The 16,436-nt window shown below is 37.4% G+C and overlaps 1 protein-coding gene across 1 annotated transcript in view; it reads right to left on the bottom strand.

The window, feature by feature from the left end:
* The window catches only part of eIF3c (eukaryotic translation initiation factor 3 subunit c), a 50,951-nt gene that overhangs the window by 2,209 nt on the left and 32,306 nt on the right, over nucleotides 1–16,436 (bottom strand). Inside the window, exons 14-16 of the mRNA XM_083128562.1 lie at nucleotides 7,052–7,190; nucleotides 4,485–4,678; nucleotides 1,565–1,768 (exon numbers count right to left, since the gene is read on the bottom strand). Of these exons, the coding sequence (XP_082984688.1) occupies nucleotides 1,565–1,768; nucleotides 4,485–4,678; nucleotides 7,052–7,190 (537 nt within the window). The remainder of the gene's footprint in view (nucleotides 1–1,564; nucleotides 1,769–4,484; nucleotides 4,679–7,051; nucleotides 7,191–16,436) is intronic.

Below are 16,436 nucleotides of genomic sequence, written 5' to 3'. Positions count from 1 at the left end.
TAAATACGTTACAAATTGATGGTGGGATACCTGAAAATAGTAGCAAGTAGTTTCTAAAGGTGTCATTAGGTGGCAGCACAATCCAGCTTGATGGTATTCAGTTAGAAGTCTCTAGATAGCAGATGCATGCATGGGCAACTCGGTTAAAAAATGGCGACACGTTAGAAGAGCAACGTGCTCTTGTGGGTTTTCTGTGGGCAAAAGGACTTCCTGCAAAGGATATTCATAAGGAAATGTTTCCTGTTTACTGGGGTCAAGTGTCTGTCTTGGTCAATAAATTCTCGCAAGGATGGACAAACGTTTTGTGGATGATGAAGATGTTGAACATGACGTGCGACTGTGGCTGGGACAGCACCCCAAAGATTTTTATGCAGCAGGTCTTGGGGCACTGATAAAGCAATGGGATAAGTGTATCGTTGAAAAATAAAAATTGTTTCCAAGTCCGTATCTTACTTAGTATTTTTTTAAGAAATGTTTGTGATGTACTTACGCTCGTAATTTTAGCTTTAGTACATTGCAACTTATTTCTTAATTTGGGTTGCTTTTTGTTGCTGAATGATGAGGGTGAATTATGATTAGACAAAATTGATGAACACACACACACAAAGAATCACCAGAATTCACAAAGAATCGGCCGTAGCCGATTAAAGATGTATGAAAATCGGCAGAAATTGACATATCGGCATCGGCAAAAATCCGATATTTAAACTGGTACAGATAATACTAGAGTTTAATAAGTTTCATATTTTAATTTTGTAAGATTTATCGAAAATTAGGTTACGATTCTTCATCATTTGTAGAGTTTTTGTAATAAAATTATTGCAAACTCTCATTCGGAGGATCAACCTAACTCAAAATTAGAAATAAAACGGTACATTGCTGAACCAACTATTCCACGTGACCAGGATCTGCTGTTGTATTGGAAATGCAAAAGTGAGTATCCAAACTTGAAGCAAGTGGTGAGAAAATACTTGGGCATACCTGCTGCATCAATATTCAGTATTGCTGGACAGATTTGCAAGAAGAGAAGAAGTAGGTTACTTCCAGAAGTGCTTCAAAAACTCGTGTTTCTGAAGTTGGATCTGCGAGCATTAAATTTACAACATTAAGAACAGGAATTCATTTTGCATTTCAAAGAACTGCTTGTGTACTAATGTTAAATCTCTTGAGAATCCATGTTCTTCTTAAAGGTTCACATAACCACTTTAGATGCAAATGTACATTTGCATCTGTTGAGAATTTATATGCATATACATGATATACAATACAAATGTACATAGCAAATTTAATTTTGTCATGCTGAAAGTAACATCCCATTTCTGTTGAATAATCTTATGTATCGGAATCTGTTAAATATCGGCATCAGTATCGGTTCCAAAAATTATCAGTGAGTACATCGGCATTGGTAAATTTTCAGCTTTGTCACGTACCTACCAGAAATGAACCTGGAATGTTACATATCAAGATCAAGTACTTAACACCCACAGCCATCACATAAGATTCTACAGTGCAACTAGCAGACTGCTTGTCTTGCATGGTTCATTATGATGATACTGAAACTTACCATCAGCTCTTCATTTATTATCATCTTGCTAATTATGGAGTGTACAATAGCACGATCCAGTTCGAACATCTCCGACAGAGTGACCATCGAAATAGAATCATACACATGGGAATAGGTGAACAGGTACGTCCTCAGCGATTCCTCTTGTATGAGCCGTGCCAACATGTCCCTAACCTTGTCTGCTTGATAGAAAAGATCCCACACCTACAAGTAAAATAAAATTAATGAATGAATAAACTATCATGACCGTAAAAAAAAAAGTTACATATGTTGCTTACAAAGCATAAACTAACTGTCCGAGACACAAATATAAATATTCCAAATTATATATAAAATATTAGAAAAGTCAGTAGAAATGATAGGCATGAAATGTTTGCAAATAACAAGATTTTACAAAATACCAAAATGTAAAACAGAAAAGATAATATTCATGATCCAATATTTCTATAAATATAAATACTTTTACTTACGTGAAATAATGTATTTCCGCGTTGCACAATTTAATGGTTATTTCCAATTAATTTCGAAGAGACACTGTCTTCATTCCCTAAGGGTACAGTGTCTGGAGCGGAGATGGTACCATGTCACTGCTTTGTTAGTTCCCGGGCAGCGGTAGTTGCCTTTTCCACTCCACTAACCACACCATCTCCTACACATCCATACTTCACCCAACGGGCTCAGTCACAGAAAACACCATCAAAGAAACCCACGCTATAATCCAACAGTAACCAGCACTGAACCTGAACAATGGACAGGCACCCGACTTGGCACCTCGTCCTCCAAAAGATCCCAGACCAGAAAAAGAAAAGATGCAGTGCACAAACTCGACCCCCTCCAGCCACACGAGGAACAGGAAATGCACCGAGCAGCAAGACTCGGTGGACAGCCCAGAGCCAAAACCACCACCTGACAACTGAAAGCACAGCAGACATACACCAGCGCCACCAAATGGGAGAAAATGCAATTACTGCTGCTTGGGAACTAACAAAGCAGTAACGCAGTACCATCTCCGCTACCCTTAGTGAATGAAGGCAAAGTGTCTTCAAAATTAATCGGAAATAACTAGAGGCACATATTTTTGGTAAATAAAAAAGCAAAATTGCAGTATAAAAACAGTCAATTTCGGGTTCAAAAGCGGTAAATAAAATAAAATATCGGTGTTATAGCGGTGAATAATCACATCAAAAGTGGTATATAAAAAGACATTTTGGTTTTAAAATTGTGAATATAATAGTAAATTTGATTTAAAAACTACACTTATTCCACAGAATTAACATTTCACTTCTAATAGCCCATTTATGTACTTATCCGAGTATTAAGTTTATTTCTGTGTAAAGGAGTCAATTTTTGTTTCTCCAATATTAACAGCAGTATTAATCAATTTTCCGGGAATTGCATAACTCTCAGGATAATTCCGACCTCAGAAGGTGCTGTGTCGGTGAATAAACCCTAAATTTCGTGTTTAAGAGTTAATTTCGCTTTTTGCAGTTCATTTCGCATTATTTCGTGACAAAACATGGTTACAAAATGCATCTCACACCTTTCAAAAACATGAAAAATTAACACTACAATGTGTTTTTTCAAATTTCGTTTTTTCGTCAAAAACGAAATATGCATGCCCCTAGAAATAACCATTAAATTGTGCAATGCGGAAATACATTATTTCACGTAAGTAATCCTTAAACCGCATTTACCGCATCGATCATGAAGAAATACTTTGTTTCAACATTTCTGACATTTTGTCATAACATCAGCACATCAGATACACCTGGCCAAATGTACTACTTAAGGAAGCGGATCTTCTATGATTCAGAATCTTCACAAAATGTTAAGTCCCTGTGTGCTGATACTATTCATTATTTTTTAAGAAGTTCTTGGTATCTCTTAAACATACGAGCAGTTCAGAGGATAAATGGTGTAACTCCATTCAAGACAGTTGTGAGAAAAAGGCACATTTAAATACCTTAGTACTACGCTTAGCTGTTGCAGAACAAGCATAGTGGTGCCTCTATGAGCAAGAGTTTGAAACTTAGGAGATACTTAATCCTAGCCCTGAAATGTTGATACTTCACAGTTCTAAGTTATACATGTAACTCCATTTCCACAAAAAGTGGAGTTATGTCACTTGTGCTCTGAACCCCTCCTGTCTTTAATGTCCACCATTTATAACTAATTAAAAATAACTCAAATTGCAAAATTGTGCAAGTTTGCCTCAACCAATACATGGATTGATTTTGTTCATTTCACTTTGTTTTTGACTAATTGGAAGGATGAGTGATGATATGATGAAGGACACTCACAAACAACACACATGCCGAAGCCAATCCTGACGCAGCTGGTCGAGTCGACCTCCATGGCAGAGTGGTTAAGTGTGCTGACCACTCTGCCACAGAGGCCGGCTCAACCAATACAAAGTTCTCTCTCAGGTCGGCTGGACTTTTGACCAACAACAGGGCAGCTGTTTTCGAATTTTTTGTCTTCTTTCAAAAAACAGCTAGGATATTTCAAAATTGGAAAAATTACGCATGCTTAAAATTTCTTCTGGTGCATTTGCTTGAATATTTGTGTGGTTTGCTTCCACTGTTCTCTTGATATTATCAATAGTTTAATACACAGATAGTAGGGATGGGTCGATATGAAATTTTGGCCGATACCAATATAAAATTTACCGATAACCGATATTCTACCGATCCAATATAAAATTAGAAATAGTCCTTGAAGAACCTGAAAGGTTCACTGACCTCTTTAATAAATGTGTGTTTCAAGGTGAATGCTCTAGAAGGGATTCTAAAGGAATGTCAAAGCGGAGGAAAATTCGAAAACAAATGTCCAGCTGAGCCTTAACATATTTGCAATGCAACACTTGCATCTCAATACCATGTATTTATTTCCTATCATAAGAAATCCAACATGCTTGTACCTTTGCGTTCATTTTCTCATTGATGATGAAAGTCTTGCAGGCAACCCAGTTGCCATTGCGCATAGCCTTAGAGGCTGCTACGACATGCTCTCTCATGGACTCAGGTGGGCCAACAAGCGACTGACGTTCACTAGACCTCAACTGCTGGTAGAACGTTTTCGATATCATACGCCTTCGAGCATCAAACTCATGAGCTGTGGAAGAAAATAAGAATGATAAAGAATTACTAGAGGCACATATTTTTGGTACAAAAACAGTCATTTTCAGGTTCAAAAGCGGTATATTAAATAAAATTTTGCTGTTATAGCAGTGAAAAAGATGTATATAAAATGACATTTTGGTGACATTAAAATGTGAATATAACCAAAATTTGATTCAAAAACCACTTACTACACAAAATAAACATATTCCTTCTAATAGCACATTTATGTCCTTACCAGAATATTAAGTTTATTCCTGTATAAAGGGGACCATTTTTGCTTTATCAAATATTTACAGCAGAATTAACCAATTTTCCGTGAATTGCATAACTCACAGGATAATTCATACTTCAGAAATTGTCCCATCAGTAAATAAACTCTAAATTTCTGTGTTTAAGAGTCTATTTCGCATCATTTCGTGACAAAACAGGTTAACAAAATGAACCTTACACATGAAATATTAACGTTACAATATGTTTTTGTCAAAAACGAAATATGCATGCCTCTAAGAATCGCTCAACTGCTAAGAATATCCACAATTCTTACTCAGCAGAACATGATGAAAACAATATTATAAAACAATGTAATGAGGCCTGAGTGGATCATAAAGATGAGGAGGATGATATGATGAAGGAACACTCACAAAGCACAATATTTATAAACTTTAATGTGTAAGTATTCCAATAAGTATTTCATAAAATATAAAAACCGTTTACTTACGTTATGTGAGTATGTTCAGTTTGTAAAAGCAACGTATCGGGGGTCTACTGCTCACTTCTTCAGGCTCCATCTTTGGCATGTATTATTGCTACATGCTGCATCAAATTTATGTTGAACAAGGAATAAAGTAAAAGGTTTCAATTGATAAAAGAACTGTTAAAAACTTGCCCATGCACTCTCCTCAGTCACCTGTGTTGGTACCCAAGGAAGACAATCGGGTACCAACACAGATGACTGAGGAGAGTGCATTTTTACAGTTTTAAGTTTCAACCTTTATAAGTTTTCGGAGGCTTTTATGAAGGATGAAATGGGTATGGAAATTTTTGTTGAGGCACGGACAAGTTTTTTAACAATTCTTTTACCAATTGAAACCTTTTACCTTATTCCTTGTTAACGTAAATTTGACGTGGCATGTAGCAATAATACGTGCCAAAGAAGGAGCAGTAGACCCTCCCCCCCTGAGACGTTGCTTTTACAAACGGAACATACTCACACAACGTAAGTAAACGGTTTTTTATATTTTATGAAATACTTATTGTTTACTAAGTGAGTAATTCGCACCTGTGCAAATATGAATATGTTGGTATTCCATTCGAACTATACACTACTAATGTGTCCAAATTATATTTTTAAATATTTATAATTTCACATTAGATAGGGGAGAGGGCAATGTCAGAGAGAGAGGGAGGGAACGAAACAAACCATCAGGCAAGGAAAATTTATCTCTCTCTACGAGAGTCTAGCAACTTCTCATAGGTGTATCCACTTTTTTATGACCTAACATATATACATATGTGTTTGTGTATACAGACGCATGTATGCTCACAAACCCATCCACCCAAGGTGAAAAACCTGAACTGTTTTCCTCACTTCCTATACCCTTCAGATTCATACCGCCACAGGTAAATTTATCCTTCACCGCAAAGGAATTTAACACACCTTGAACTTCATCTATATCCGTACCTGCAACACCTGTGGCTTTAAAGATCCACAGCCTCAACCTAAGGATCAGCCACAACTGTCCCTCCACCAAAAAGCCGGATTTCACTGTTGCCATTCACACACCTTCCAGGTAGCAATCATCCACCCCTTACAGTCTCATAACAATAACCCATGGCGCAACAGCCCTCGAAGCCCTGCCCACTGCCTGTCTCCCTCCCACAATCCTATCTAGAGGTGTGGAAATCTTCAACCGGTAATGGGGTGACGTGGGATCAGCATGTAGAACCTTCAGCTGTCATAGGAGATATCCGTGACCAGGTTACGCTACTCACTTGTAGCTCACCTATTTCCTCATGATGGTTGTTTGCCAGAGTCCCATACACAGGCCAAGAACCCAGGCAGACTTGAACCCATGCCATCCTGCAGTCAGAGCCAAAGCACCTTAGACCGCATGGCACGGAGGAGGACCGCCAGTCTAATACCCAGGACAAAATCTTGGCAGAAAAGTCGTTACACTTCACCCCCAAGAGAGTCGAACCTGCAAGCAGCCCGTAGACGGAGCCCAAAGCGTATAACGCCTTAGACAACACGGCCACGATGCGGAACCTTAGTATTATAATAAGCATGAATAACTTGTTCATACTTTAATAATTGCTGCTGTGTTCACATTAAATGTGCAAAACTAATTACGTGAAAGCAACTCACCAGCCATGTATGGGATCTCAATCAGCATTGCAGACACCAAGTACACACACTCCAGCAACTCCAGGTTAATGTGCATGTGGAAAGGCATCTGCCTTTGCTTCTCAATCTTCTCCTGTTCCTTGCTTCTTTCATGCTGCCGCTGGAGGAAAAGAAGGGGAAGGGGATGAATATCATTTCACGGAGCTTGGAAAAGGTTGGTATTAAAAAAATAATCATTACGTAGTTCTATGCAATTAAAGTGGCTATTAGCCACATATTTAGTGAATAAAAGATCGATTTCGGTACAAAAACTAGTCGTATTTCGGGATCAAGAGCAGTATATAAAATGCCATTTTGGTGTTAAAATGTTGAATAAAAACCTACATTTCATTGAAAAACTATACTTATTACACAAAATTAACATTTCCCTTCTAATGGGACATTTATTTTGTTATCAGAGTATTAAGTTCATTCCTGTGTAAAGGAATTCACTCTTGCTCCTCAAATATTAACAGCAAAATTAATCAATTTTCCATGATTTACGTAACTCTCAGAATAATTCAGACCTCGGAAGGTGTCGCGTCGGTAAAAAACCCTAAATGTCGTGAGTAGTGGTATTTGTGGTATTATAAACCCGAGAAAGTACGAACCCCCCTCAAGCAGATTTGGCTACATTTAAAACAGGCTCAACATGCCCATATGAGCTTTTTGCTCAAGTGTGGAATCTTGTCTAATCCAAGATTTTTGTAAAAATGCCCTCGGGAATTTCCTGAGAAAGTACGAACCCCCCTCAGATTGATTTGTCTATACTTACAAAAGGCACTTCTGTAAGATTGTTGTCCATAAATTTGTTAAAAATATGCCCCTCTTGGGCCATACTTAAAACTAGGCTATACCCACCTATATACACCTACACCCACCCACACCCACCCACGCATATTCACTTCCGGTCCACTTCCGGTCCACTTCCGGTCCACTTGTGGCCAAGTTGTGGCCTATTTCTGCTTTTTTTATCCAGCATAGAGATTAGATTTGATCCCCAAGAAATTGTATATAAATACCAAAGCCAAAAATATTAAGTGTATACACACATACACACACACACACACACACACACAGCACAGTGTTGAACCCAGCTGATATTTTTATCCAGCATAGAGATTAGATTTGACCCCCAAGAAATTGTATATAATAAACAACAACAAAAATGCCGAATCAAAAATATTGTAATCAGTGCAATAAAAATATATCCAGCTCCAATTGGGCCAAGCACCAAAAGATTTGTAACCCAGACAAATACAGAACTCCCACAATAATTTACCCCAAATGCCATAGAGAATATAACATGGAATATTTCACATATAAACATAAAGATACTTGCTCTGCACAATCATCAACATCTGGTCTGAAAAGAAAGCACGAAGCACCTGTTAATGCTGGACCTGCAAAGCAGCCACGCTATGCACCTATCCATAGCAGTTTTAACGGCCAATTAAGGGATCACCGGTTTGTATCAGAGCCAAGATGTGGCATTGAGAATTTCTTGAACAGTATAAATCCTGATCTCCAGGCAATTCTAAATGCACAAAATGGTTCTTATAAGCTCTCCCTCAAATTGTTTGCACAATATAAGAAACCAAATGGCACAAAATTTACACAGCCCCACATAACAGAAACTGTACCTGTATATTCAAATACAAATTCAGACACAATAATAAGCAGCTTGATAAATCAATTAAATATCAAACACTCTGAATTTGCAGCAAAAGAGTCCGGATGGAGCCTATGCGGTTCATCACACAAGTTATATGTTAATATTTCTGAATTCAGCCCATTAAAAGGTTCTACATATCTGCCATTACCTGCTAATATCAAAAACAAAAGAGCCGTGGTCAATATAAAAAATAATGACGCGAAATGCTTTTTGTGGTGTATATTAGCTGCTCTGTATCCAGTTTCAAGGGATCCTCAGAGAATAAGTTATTACAAACAGCATGAGCACGATTTTGACGATGCAATGGAGGGTTTGGAATATCCAATGTCTGTTCAGAATATTGATAAATTTGAAAAAAAGGCCAGGCACATCAATGGCAAACAATTATCTATTAATGTATTTATTTGTTCCACTGGCAATTGCTTGATAGCACCTCTCAGAATCAGTACACTTGATGATGAATCTGCTGTTCCGATTGATCTGCTCTTAATTGAAGGGAATGATACATACCATTATACTCTGATACATAATCTTGAAGCTTTAGTCAGAAAACAACAAGGCAAATCCAATACAATATTCAAGTCGTGCAGAAGATGTTTAACTGAATTTGATGGTAGAAAAATGGTGAATGGGGTTCGGGAAGTGAATGCAGAAATTGCTAAAAACAAGTTAATTGAGCATCTGAAATACTGTGGCAACCATAAACCTGTTCATATGGTGATGCCCAATCCAAGTGAAAATTGCAAATTCAAAAAGTATGAAGCCTCGTTGGAACACCCAGCATATATTGTCTGTGATTTCGAATCGAACGTCAAACCTTATGCATTCTGCAATCCAGATCCCGAAGAATCTTCAAGTACACCATACCAACAACATGAACCTTCCAGTTTTTGTTATACAGTTATACGGGATGGTGTAGCTAGTGAGCCACACTTATACATGGGACCAGATGCCATCAAAGAATTTGCACTTAGAATAGAAAATGAGTGCCGTGACATAGCATCTAACATCTTATTAAAATCAAAGCCCATGTTGCCTTTAACAGAGAAACAGATTAAAGATTTCAACAATGCAGAAAAATGCCCGGTATGTGATTCTGAATTTTCAGATACAAATATCAAGGTGAAACACCATTCTCATACAGATGGTCGATATAAACAGGCCCTGTGTAATAGCTGTAATATTAAGATCAAGAGACCAAGATTTGTCCCCATATTTTGCCATGGAGCATCCAATTATGATTTCCATCATCTGATCAGGTACGAGGGGTTTGACAAGCAGAATTTAAATATTTTAGCTGAAAATGATGAGAAATATATATCTATTAGCAAGATAATTAAAGTTGATGGTGTTCCTATTCACATAAGATTTCTTGATTCTTACAGATTTTTATCTGCTAGCCTGGCTACACTGGCCTCTCAATTATCTGATGATCAATTCAAAATCACACGTGCTTCGTTTCCAAATCAGGACCTGAAATTAATTAGGCGGAAGGGTGTATATCCATATGACTATGTCACAGATTTTTCTAAATTTGATGAGTGTTCCCTGCCACCACAAGAAGAGTTTTACAGCAAAATCAGAGGATCTGGAATCACTGATGAAGATTATCACCATGCTCAGTTGATGTGGAACAATTTAAAATGCAAGACATTTGCTGATTATCACATGGCATATTTGAAACTTGATGTCACCCTCTTAGCTGATATAATACAGGCATTCAGAAAATCTTCCATGCAAAATTATAAACTGGACCCAGTGTATTTTTACAGTGCCCCGGGTCTAGCATGGGCCGCAATGTTTTTCAACACTAAAATGCAATTGGATCTGATCCACGATCAAGATACGTATCTGTTTATGGAGAAATGTATAAGAGGGGGGATGGTGCAATGTTCCCAGAGATATGCCAGAGCAAATAACAAGCATATTATGCTGCCTGATTATGATCCAGCACGGCCATCAAATTATATACTGTATGTAGATGCAAACAGCCTCTATGGTCATGCCATGATGCAAAAACTACCATATGCAGGGCTTGAATGGGTTGAAGATTTCAACATTGAGGATCTTAAGGATTTTGATGACAGTGACTATGGTATATTCTTAGAGGTTGATCTGAAAATTCCTGATGATTTACACAACACATTTTCTGATCTGCCCCCAATTCCCGAGGTTCAGTGCTCACCTGGCTCTAAACAGAAGAAGCTAATGATGACTCTAGAGCCAAAACAGGATTATGTCATATATTACAAAAACCTCCAGTTCCTGATGAATCATGGTGTTCAAGTGACCAAAGTTGGAAAAGTTTTGAGGTTCAGGCACTCAGAATGGTTGAAACCATACATTGATACAAACACGGAGCTTCGAACATCTGCAAAGAGCCAATTTGATAAGAGCTTGTTTAAATTGATGGTGAATTCAGTGTATGGCAAAACTATAGAAAATGTCAGAAAACATACCGATGTTAAAATAATTACTGACCCCAGCCGGAGCAAAAAATTGGTTGCAAAGCCTAATTTCAATTACAGAAGAATTTATGATGAGCACATGGCACTTTTCAACATGAAGAAAACAAAGATCAAATTTGATAAACCTATTTATGTAGGGGCTGCGATATTGGAATTGTCCAAATTACATATGTTAACATTGTATTATGATGTGTTGAAACCTTTTTATGGTGATCGTGTAAAACTGATGTACATGGATACGGATAGTTTTATTCTTGATATTCAAACAGAAGATGTTTATCAAGATATTGCACAGTCTGAATTGTTTCAATACTTTGATACCAGTGAACATACAAAGATTCAACCCCACAACAAAAAGGTGCCTGGCAAGTTAAAAGATGAGACATGTGGTGATGTTATTGTGAAATTTGCTGGGTTAAGTGCCAAGATGTACACTTTTGAGACATGTAGTGGCACTGTTGCCAAAAAGGCCAAGGGTATTGGCAAAGTAACTGTTGAAAAAGATCTTCAATTTGAAGATTATGAAAATTGCCTCAAATCCCAGAATTCAATCAAAACATCAGAATCCAGAATCCAGAGTGTGGATCACTTGTTGACTAGCAATATTGTAACAAAAGTGGCTCTGGACCCACATGATGATAAGAGATGCATTTTATCATGTGGCATACATACTTTACCATGGGGTCATTGTGACTTGATAAGTGGCAAACAATGCCCAATTACAGAGCATGATTTGAAATAAATAAACATGCCCATGAACTTATTTGGGTTCAAAAAACAGGCTAATATGGAGCTGCCGACACCACAACCCTCTCCTGATATGCTGTCTAAACTGAGTGGCTTGTTAATTATTCATCTGAACAGCATACTTACAGATGTTGATGAAGAAACAGGTAAAACATTGTACATATTTAACAATAATTTAAATCATTACCAATTACCTGTAGGTGGTCAATTACAATTTATTACAACCCCTGAGGGTGATGTCAAGATTTCAGTAGGGAGAAATATTTATAGAATTAAGCACTCAAACATGATTTCTGGCACTGTATATACTGTTTCTGCTGGTGACTGCTTATATATTGAGGTCCCTGGATCATATGACAAGCTTATACCCTTTTTTATAGAATTAAGAATCAGATACTCTATAATAAATAACCATTAAAACAAAATGCCTAATGATATTTTTGGCCATACAAGACATGAAGATCACAGTGATGAGATTCTTATGCTTGATGTCAGAGTCAAGAAATTAAGAAGTGATTTACAAGCTTTACAAACCACACTCAATGCCAGTCTTCAATTAGAAATTACAAATTTGCAATCACAATGCATGGACCCTCTTCTTAAAATTGATTCTGAACTCAAATTGTTGCTTCAGAAATATACTGATCTGGCCACATTAGATAATTTTCAAAGTTTGGAAGAGGCTGTAGCAGCTCTTCAAGCCAAATTTAAGACCCAGGCCACCAACTCCGAGCAATTGAAACAGCAATTGGAAGAGCAAATAAATAATGTCCAGGCACAGCTCCAAACAATTGTCAAAAGCATAAAATCACAAGAAGATTTTGATCTAGTGATTTCCACTCTAAAGGAACAGATTCAGTCACTCCAGATACCTAATCTGGATCCTCTGCACAATGCCATAGCCGAGGTTAAAGAAAAAATTGAGACACTTGAAAATTTTATGAACAATTTGCCATCTTCTGATGCTTTGAGTGCAATAACTCGGAGTGTTGCCAACATTAAGCTGCAACTTGAAACATATGAAGATTTTGGAAAAATTCAAAGTACCATAACCCATCTTGAGGGTACAATAGCAGCAGTGCAAAGTGATTTGACAAATTTACAAGAATCCCGATTGCCCGGTATTGTAGATACACTTGTTAGTGTCCAGCAACAAATCACATAGCTTGAAAACCTCAACACTGAATCTGAGCTATCTCATTTTCATCACTTGATCGATGATATCCAAACAAAACTTGAAATTTTACAACAATCCACACCTACTCAGGCAGATATAGCCCTGCTCCAACATGCTATGCAAAATGTGGCTGATGCATCTGAATTAAATAATGTGAAATTGGCACTTGAATCTTTGCAAAATACAGTATCAAATCTTCCCACATCACAGGAACTTAAAAATATTAAGAGAGCAGTGAATAGGATATTGAAATCAGAAGATATCAAGAATATCCAAGCAGAGATCAAACAACTCACTCAGACAGTGGCCACTCTACCAACCAATCAACATATTAATGAACTGCATGCCCTGTTTGAGGATATCAGAAGACAGGTCCATGATCTTACTGCTCAAAATTCAAAATTGGCAGTTGTTGAAAATTTACAACAAATTGTAGCTAATATCAAGCAGCAGCTAGGGACCATGGAATCCAATCAAGCAAATGCTCTGTCTGTTTTTGCCACCCAGCTTCAAGAGATTGTGCAACAATACAAGAAACTTGTTGTAGACATAAAAATCAAGCCAGGCCATGATGATGTTGTTAGGACCATCAATGAGCACCTTGAATCTGTAACAAGTAGATTGCTTACAGCAGAAAAAGAAATAACAGGCATAATCGAGAATCCAAAACATACAGTAATTCTTGAATTGTACAGCATCCCCAACAAAGAATATGATTCACCATTTACACCAGGTGGCAAAATATATATGCTGTCCCCTGCACAATTTTATTACCAATTTTTTGTTGGGGGCACACTGAGACCAATCAAGATCAAATATTGGCATCAACCACAGGCACACCACTACCCTACCTTATCAATAACAAATGCTGAGAACAAAGTGAAAATCACCAGTGTAGAATTGGAGGATTTTACAGATCCCAACACATTAGAAACAGCCTATACTGAAGATGATGGCACTTTGGAATTTAAAATACAAATAGGGGACAAATTATATTTAGAAAATCCTGCAGTCTCAGCTGCTGAACACCCCATAGTTGCAATATTCTTGTTTTCATACCATGTCTAGACAAATTATTGTTGATGAATTACACAGACAAGCCAGGCATAATTTTAAGAGACTCCCAGTAGTCACAAAGGGCATAGATGATTTATGGCAGAGCGACTTGATTGAGTTGTCAAGTGGACAGTTGAAAAACTTAGACAAAATCAACAAGGGCTACAAGTATCTACTCACTGTCATAGATACATTTTCAAAATTTGCCTGGGCTGTGCCACTCAAATCCAAGACTGGAACATGTGTCACAGAAGCCATCAGAACAATCATCAATCATTCAGGAAGATCCCCGCGCTATTTGCAAACAGATAATGGCAAAGAATTTTATAATTCAGTGTTTCAACAATTTATTAAAAGCCAGGCAATAAAACATTACTCGAGTTACAGTGATCTCAAAGCCTCAATTGTAGAGAGATTCAACAGAACCTTAAAAAATCTTATGTATAAACAATTTACACTTCAAGGTAATTATAAATGGATTAATATTCTTCCAGAACTTCTACATAAATATAACAACTCTGTTCATTCCACAATCAACATGAAACCTTCCGAAGTAACTTCATCTGATGAGCAAAAATTGATCAGGACTGTTTATTATCCTAGATACCAGCCAACAACAAGAAGGGCCAAATACAGGGTGGGTGATCAAGTAAGAATCAGCAAATATAAGCACTTATTCAAGAGAGGCTTTACAAGAAACTGGAGCACCGAATTATTTACAGTGGTTCAAGTTAAACCCGGGACCCTTAACACATATATAATAAAAGATCACCGAGGGGAAATTCTCAAAGGCAGGTTCTATGAACAAGAGCTCAGCAAAACTAAACAGCCTGACACATATCTCATAGAAAAAATCATCCGCAGAAAAGGCAACAAGTTACTTGTCAAATGGCTGGGTCATCCGGAAAACAGCTGGATCGATGCAGACAAAGTGATAATATGAGCACCTGGGATGTTATAAAAAGGCTGCCAGAACCTGAACAACAGAATAAGAGAAATCGCAACTTGCTACCTGATAATATTAGGTGTCTTATTGTTGGGCCATCTGCTTGTGGTAAAACTACACTAATGGTTGATAATTTTTTATTGGCACCCAACTGGTTAGACTGGAAAAACAGGCACTTGTATGTCTTCTCTAAGAGCTTGGAACAATTAAAATATCAGCAGCTGATGAAGCTATATGATGGATTGGATATTGCCACTTTTGAACCAGATGTTAAGCCACTCCACGAATGTCTCGATAATTCTGTTGTTGTGTTTGATGACGTTATACTGGATAATCAAAACAAGGTTAGAAATTTCTTTACACAGGGGCGGCACAAAAACATTGATTGTTTCTACCTGGCACAGACTTTTTCAAAAATACCGAAGCAGCTGATCCGAGACAACAGCAATTTTTATATGTGTGTTTCATCAAGATCATACCAACCTCAAACACATACATGATGAATATGTAGGTGGGGACTTGAGCTACAATGATTTTTCCAAGTTTTGCAGTAGGTGCTGGAACCATGACAGTTATGGGTTTGTCACAATTGATATGACAAGAACACCTAATACTGGCAAATATAGAAGTAAAATCAACGATTTTCTAGACGTAGAGACGTATATAAACAACCATGAAACGACCAATCATTGACGATCTTAAATTAAGAGATTATCTTGTAAAAAGATTCAAGGGATGGAAATCACAGAACCGTGGAATTTATGAAAAACACAAACAAACAGAACAGCCTGTAATTGATGCTATTAATAATTTAGGTAAGAATATCAAAACTGTTACAGAGCAAAATCAAGATTTGATCACAGAGCTCGTACCTGTAGCTGCAAGGAACATATTAGATTATCCATTCACCCCACTTTCCAGTATTCATACACCTAGTCCTGTTGCTCCTAGAAGAATTGAAGCTACTCAGGATCCTATTGAATTGGGTCTTCTTGCTCAAAAATATTTAACCACACCTAAAGACAACAAAGATGAGGTTTTTGGCTTATATGCTGACACAGAGCTTGATGGGAGCATCATTCATAGAATTGGCAATTTCAGAGTAAAATTTATGGGGGATGATATAATTGTTTATTCAGAATCTCGTCTCGGAGAAAAAGGTGCTTTTGTTAAGTACACCGGCACACCTGGGTTGTGGGAACTGATGACTAGGAAAAGGCCTGGCAGCTATACAGAGCAAGATTATGAGGATTACAAAGAAATATTAATAAAATCAGATGCTCTATACCAGAACAATG

Source organism: Lepisma saccharinum, chromosome 9 (genome assembly GCF_977018435.1).
Source record: "Lepisma saccharinum chromosome 9, izLepSacc3.1, whole genome shotgun sequence".
Taxonomy (NCBI): Eukaryota; Metazoa; Arthropoda; class Insecta; order Zygentoma; family Lepismatidae; genus Lepisma; species Lepisma saccharinum.
The sequence above is the reverse complement of the archived record's forward strand: the minus strand, read 5'-3'. Positions and strand labels throughout refer to the sequence as shown.